Source organism: Argopecten irradians, chromosome 9 (assembly GCF_041381155.1).
Source record: "Argopecten irradians isolate NY chromosome 9, Ai_NY, whole genome shotgun sequence".
NCBI lineage: Eukaryota > Metazoa > Mollusca > Bivalvia > Pectinida > Pectinidae > Argopecten > Argopecten irradians.
In genome coordinates this window covers 40942718-40949581 of record NC_091142.1, presented here as the reverse complement: position 1 = coordinate 40949581, position 6864 = coordinate 40942718, and the positions used below count along the sequence as shown (strand labels likewise).

At 36.5% G+C, this 6864-nt stretch overlaps 1 protein-coding gene across 1 annotated transcript; it reads right to left on the bottom strand.

Annotated features, from left to right (window-relative positions):
* Window positions 1-1916: 1916 nt before the first annotated feature.
* Window positions 1917-4522, bottom strand: LOC138330986 (uncharacterized). The gene is made up of 3 exons (XM_069278452.1): window positions 4393-4522; window positions 2498-4012; window positions 1917-2008 (listed from the first exon to the last, which is right to left on the bottom strand). Exons 1-3 carry the CDS (start codon window positions 4502-4504, stop codon window positions 1995-1997), a joined length of 1641 nt encoding a protein of 546 aa, XP_069134553.1. The 5' UTR covers window positions 4505-4522; the 3' UTR covers window positions 1917-1994.
* Between the last annotated feature and the right edge of the window lie 2342 nt (window positions 4523-6864).

The following is a 6864-nucleotide window of genomic DNA, read 5'->3' as shown; positions in this document are numbered from 1 at the left end:
TATTCGAACATCGATTTTTTACTAGACTGTGTCTTTCTCTATCTCCGGGTAAAGGGATTTTTAAACCTCTCACGCATGGGATAATTCATCATTTTACCCTACATTCATCGTCTATAGGTTACGAAATCCATGAGCTGGAAGATATTTCTAAAGCTACAGTAAGTAATATTTGTTAATTAGCTACAATATGTGTGTTGTAATTATTAGTTTTCTGAATATGATCTCTTTTTCGTCAAACAACATACTTAACAACGTACAATAGTTTAAGCATAAACTGGTTAATTTCCATAAAAAGTCCTACTTCTATGATGGGAGGACGCTCTGCACTGGAGTCTGTCTAGTTCGAATATATGTTAATATGTGAATAACCTAGTTTACATTATTATATTTATATCTGGAATGCAAACCCGATAAGTAACCTTATCAAACGCATTTGGCGCTGTTCAGTGCATGCACTGTCTTCCTCTTCATTTGATGTCATTATCATTGTCTCGTCACAATTGCTGTTCCAGGAATTCTAAAAGTTGGGTCTGTTTCGTCCTTGACGTCCTTGACGATAATGAGTTGTTTTCTTATTATAGATATAAAATCTCTCAATTTTGTTATCAAATTGGTTTCATATGTAAATACATTTGTATAAGCATTGTGCTGCATTATTCATTTGGCAATTAATGAAGAATGAATGACAACTAAACAACATCAAATCCAACACAATTCACTACGTTTGCTGTTGTTCAGTTTGCATTCATCTCCGATAATTGTCATCTGCATTCAGTTCAATGCTTAACACTGATCATATCCAAATGGCAGATTCCAGATCAACCAGAATTGATTTAAAATATATTCTAGTACACCGTGTAAGAGTTTCAACGGTTGGTAGGTTGCCCGATTGAGCTTAACATCATCATAGAATTAATTTTATGCTTGACGGTATGTGATTTTCAAGATGATTGTACAGCTTACATGTACGTACAAGATAATCTATTCTGTTGATATCTGTGTTACTATTACATTAACGTTATTTTATATATGTCGACCTCTATTTTAATGTTTTCATTGAAGAAAGCTGAATCTTCTGGAACATATGATCTTATTATCCTAGTTTTTTTGTATGTCCCCCTACAAACATCAGGATTTCGGGGTCATTACTTACTGGAAACCGACTTATTTGCACGAGATACAAATTCTCGCGTAATATCGCGAGAATGCTCGAACGCAAGTTTAAAGCGTAACATGAATGTACGATTAAAAGTAGGACCCACTGATTGTGAGTTCATTTATAAAAGTTTATTTACTAATATTTTTGAAATAAGGAAGACGCAAACTATTGTGTACAGGAAAGTAAAGTGATTTATAGCAATGTATCTCTTCGTTGTTATCAATCATTCAGTATCAATATTATATCTTATATCCAGCTATACCGGAAGAGCAAGCAATCCATTTTTCATTATTTGACCATCACACATATAAACAGAGTTCTGGCAGTATAATCATAACATCTCCCTAAAGTGTTTATCATCCCCTAGGTTTACACTCTAATTCGTCCTCTTTGTAGCTCCATGTTCACCTCAAACTGTAAACGTACATATAATGAATATATCTAGTAGAATCGTCCTTATAAACATTGATTGGATTTGACCTAGGTTTTGTTAACACATGTTCGCTATATATGTGTGATATGAATGGCGTTTCCGTAGGTTCACATTCATTCGTGTTTCAAAAACTTGTCAACTGCGAAACATAGATCAATAAATTTGATTTTAAACTAAAAAATATTCTCTTGCTTAAAAGAGGCTGCTTAATTCACGTCCACAAGGAATATTTTACAGATTGTTAACATTCCATCGCAATTCCAGTGATCGCTGACACTTAGCAAATACAATTTCAAGCACAAACATTGCATCATGTTGCATTCATAAATATTTATTGTTTAAGTAAGAAAACATAAAAAGTTAGGATGGTTTGTTGTGGATGAAGGTGCGTTGCGATGTTTGTTAATAGGATCCTCCTGGAACAAAGGAATGGAGACAGTTTAGTTCATCAATGAGTTATACAAATGCATCTTATCTGTTCAGGGTGACAAGGTTTTGATTTGTAGTTGTGATGATGAGGTTTAAATACTGGCAAAGGATACAAAATTAGAAAATATTTTGACCATTTTGGTTAACATATTATGCCAATTTTCCACTATGTTTTTCCTTTTTCTTTATATTTACTGGCAATAATTAATATTTTTAAGCTTGGTATCCTTATCCTAGTCAGAGATTATTTGGAAATTATTATTCACAACGCTTGTACTTAACTTCATATGCGTTTTTCATGTATGTAATACATTCACAAAGAATAGTTTACGTTGAATGGAGGATTAAAGGAACATGAGTTTTACACGATTCATTCTATATGATCATACAATGTCAGCAGCTTCCCTTCAAAAACCTCATTTATTTTTCAAATTTTTAAAAGCTTTGTTATCCAATATATAAAAATCATGGCTTACCTTTTGATTTAGACGGCTTAGGTGACATGGGCTTCATACCTTCCATTGGCATTCCTCCCATCATACCGCCCATTGACGTCATACCGTTCATCATTGGCTTCATTCCACCCATTGGCTTACCGCCCATCATCCCTCCCATTGGCATTCCTTCCATCATACCGCTCATCATTGGCATCATACCGCCCATCATAGGTTTCATTCCACCCATCATTGGCATCATACCGCCCATCATAGGTTTCATTCCGCCCATCATGGGTTTCATTTCGCTCATCATAGGTTTCATTCCACCCATTGGCTTACCGCCCATCATCCCTCCCATTGGCATCCCTTCCATCATACCACCCATCATGGGTTTCATTTCGCCCATCATTGGCATCATACCGCCCATCATTGGTTTCATTTCGCCCATCATTGGCATCATACCGCTCATCATGGGTTTCATTTCGTTCATCATAGGTTTCATTCCACCCATTGGCTTACCGCCCATCATCCCTCCCATTGGCATCCCTTCCATCATACCACCCATCATGGGTTTCATTTCGCCCATCATTGGCATCATACCGCCCATCATTGGTTTCATTTCGCCCATCATTGGCATCATACCGCCCATCATGGGTTTCATTTCGTTCATCATAGGTTTCATTCCATCCATTGGCTTACTGCCCATCATCCCTCCCATTGGCATCCCTTCCATCATACCGCCCATCATAGGTTTCATTTCGCCCATCATTGGCATCATACCGCCCATCATTGGTTTCATTTCGCCCATCATTGGCATCATACCGCCCATCATGGGTTTCATTTCGCTCATCATAGATTTCATTCCACCCATTGGCTTACCTTCCATCATCCCTCCCATTGGCATCCCTTCCATCATACCGCCCATCGTGGGTTTCATTTCGCCCATCATTGGCATCATACCGCCCATCATGGGTTTCATTTCGCCCATCATTGGCATCATACCGCCCATCATAGGTTTCATTTCGCCCATTGGCTTACCGCCCATCATCCCTCCCATTGGCATTCCTTCCATCATACCGCCCATTGGCACCATTCCACCCATCATAGGTTTCATTCCACCCATTGATCCTGCCATTGCTCCCATGCCACCCATCATCATCATCCTCTTTTTCATCATGTATTTCATCATTGGTGACATTGATTCTGGCATCATTCCCATGCCACCACCCATGTTGCCTCCCATTGGAGCCATCATCATCATCACGTTGTTGGTCATGCTATTCTTCGGTGGCCCTGCGCCACCAGCCGGCTCAGCCGGTTCCATATCGTCAGGAGCGGCAGCCCCGGGTTTCATACTGGTAGGTTTCATGGCCATTCCACCTGCAGGCTTTCCCATAGGCATGCCCTCCATAGGTTGCATGCCCATGCCTATTGGCATCGCGCCCATAGGCATTCCGCCCATAGGCATTCCGCCCATAGACATCATAGGGTTGGACATTGACATCATCATGCCAGCAGACATCATACCTCCCATAGGTTTAGACATCATTTTTCCTGGAAGAAAATTAAATCTGTTGTATAGATCACACACTTTTTATTACCTATTTTATACTAGATTCTGTGAAATAGATTTGACCTGCCAATATGTGTTAAGACATCTCACTTGACGTTAACTTTTCATGTGTTTTATGACGTTGGCGCAAACCTTACCTTGTCACGTAAGATAATTATTCTAAATTTTTCAAAGAAATATCAAAGCATTTAATAACGTTTTGGCACATAATTTAAATTGACGTCTACTCAAAGAGCACTTATAAAAAATGAATTTTACGCAAAAAGAATTAAAACAGCAGTTTAAAAGTATATATTGAATAGTCAATTGAATTGAATTGCATTTTTAAAAAATGGTTTAAAACCAATGATATAGATCCTACCTCCCATCAGCTTTTTCATTGCTTCTGCGCCCCCGCCGCCTGCGGAGACGACGGTGATCACGTGACATAGTAATAACAGGCAGGTACTGCTTAAAAACGTATTTATCCTCATCTTTTTTTTCCTGGGGACGACGACACTCTGAAGATACAAACATTTCAACATGCAGCAGATAAATACAAGATGGAGGAATGACTACAGAATAATAAAACTGATACTTCAACGTTATTGAAACATTTCCATCACTTATTCATACTGATAGACTCAGTAAGTGCGATGTACCTCCATTCCTATTTTTAAGGAACATACATTTTATTCATTTAAGATTTTTCAGCCTTGAGATTATATCTGTTTGTACTTCATATCTAAATAATTGTTTTAAATGTGCTAACATATAACAATGACGCGATATATCCACAAAATGTAGAACAATTTCAAAACAGCTACAAATTATACCAATGTCCATTTCTTCTTGCCACCAACACTTATATATTTTACACTAAGGGATATATATTTGTTTTTCTTTCTTTGTAAAAGGTTTTTTTTTCAAATCTATCTTGTGTTGGTTTTTGGTTCAATGTTAGCTTCTAATGAAAATAAACGAAAAAGATTATTTTAGTTACAAGTAATTAAAATGATCCAATGTATATTTAAGTAACAAATATTAGAAAATCATAATATGGCGTGTGATTTTGGTTTTCCTTTGGAACGTAATGACAATATAAATTAAAATTATTCATAAACAGGAATATAGTCATAAGGACATTGTTGTACAGCTGTTAAGTACACATAACATCTCAAAAGTGCATTCGTGTAGGCACTGCAATACACATGTTTTGTTTTAATCAGCAGACTTCATATCTTCAAGCTTCATTTGAATTTTTCGCTACACAGTTATATCATATCTGCAGTCTGCAATAAAGGTATTGATCTTTCAGGTGACAAAGTGTCTGGACCAATCACAAATTATAAAAATTATATCACTTTCGTACTTAATACGTCTGTTCGCATCGCGTAATCGCGATACAAGAGAGCTTTTATGACGTATACTGATTAATTTTGATTTGCAACAGAATTAAAATCCTGTGTTATGTACATGGATTCATATCATCTTTCAATTTTTTCAATATATAACAGACATGCAGACTATACTGATAAATTACCTCTTTTGGAGACGATATTTTAGCAATTAGTCATTCTATTTCGCTCAAGTTAGTCATAACGCATTACATACCTTACACTTATTTCTCATTATAAATTAATTACATTTAAGATACCAGTAGTCTATTCTACACTTATTTTTCTTCGATACTTCAGAACTTTTAAGCAGTATTTCACAAATGGTCTAGCAGGCATTATCACTTTCCAAAAGACCAATGCATTTGGCTATTTTTTATCAAAACATTTAAATGTAACAGGAATGCTGACTGTAAATTCTTTCGTTTCAAGTCATCGGTAACTATCACAGATTATGGCAAAAAGTACGAATTATTGCGAAATGGCATTGATTATGATATTATACTGCAGCTAGAACTAGGTTTGGAAATCTATTTCAATTAAAATGCAATATTCACATATAGATCAATATAAAATAATGTAAAACGCCATACGTAGCAAATGAGGAAATAAATACAAAATGAAATGTGTTTTTCAAAGGTAGAAAATAACAAAAAAGACCGTGAAACGTAATGATTGCCTGATGAGGAAAAAAATCTTTCCTTCGTTGTTTAATTTGTTTCATATTAGATCTATTTAACAAGGTGGATAAATGTATTTATCAGAGATTAAGCCAACGTCACATAAGATTTTCTGGGGGTGGCTTGGAGTTAGCGGTCAGAGGAAAGAAGGAATGTGTGTGAGAGAAACGAGAGAAGCTGAGTCTTTGTAGAATTACCTGCAAGACCACAAGATAACGCTTTTCATATGATATCAAGGCAACAAATCCATTGTGTAATTCTGACAATGTGTATACCTATACAGATTTTCACGTTCAAAGACCATATATTCTTTAACACTCACATGACAACCTATATACATGTACATATAATTTTGAAATGGAGCGAATGAAACCAGGGAAATTACATATTAAAGATTAAGATTTCCACTTACCTTGACAACAACTGGCTGGAAGTGATTAGGCTCTCGGCACTAAGCTGATTCCGCCTTGGTCCATTTATACCTCTCCATAGCAGGATGTCACTGGTCGAACATCCAGGAATCGAGCAAAAGGAGTACCAGAGGTCACATCAGCATCAGAAAAAAACTGTTTCCAACATATTCTGGACATCTTGTACGAACCAAAGGAATTGACATTTCGTGATGGATGGGTTGTTAATCTGAAAACTCGAAAGCTTCCAGAGTGACTAGCAGTGCTGTAAGCGGATGGATAGTGTCACAGTTGAGTGGCCACATGATAGGCTAACATGATATCAACCTAACATCGTTCACGCTTGATTAAGTTATTATTAGTTTAA

Excerpts from the sequence above, each read along its gene's own strand:
- LOC138330986 (XM_069278452.1), bottom strand. The coding sequence starts at position 4,504 with ATGAGGATAAATACGTTTTTAAGCAGTACCTGCCTGTTATTACTATGT. Across the intron at positions 4,013-4,392 it reads AATGAAAAAGCTGATGGGAG|GAAAAATGATGTCTAAACCT; the intron begins GTAGGATCTATA and ends ATTTTCTTCCAG.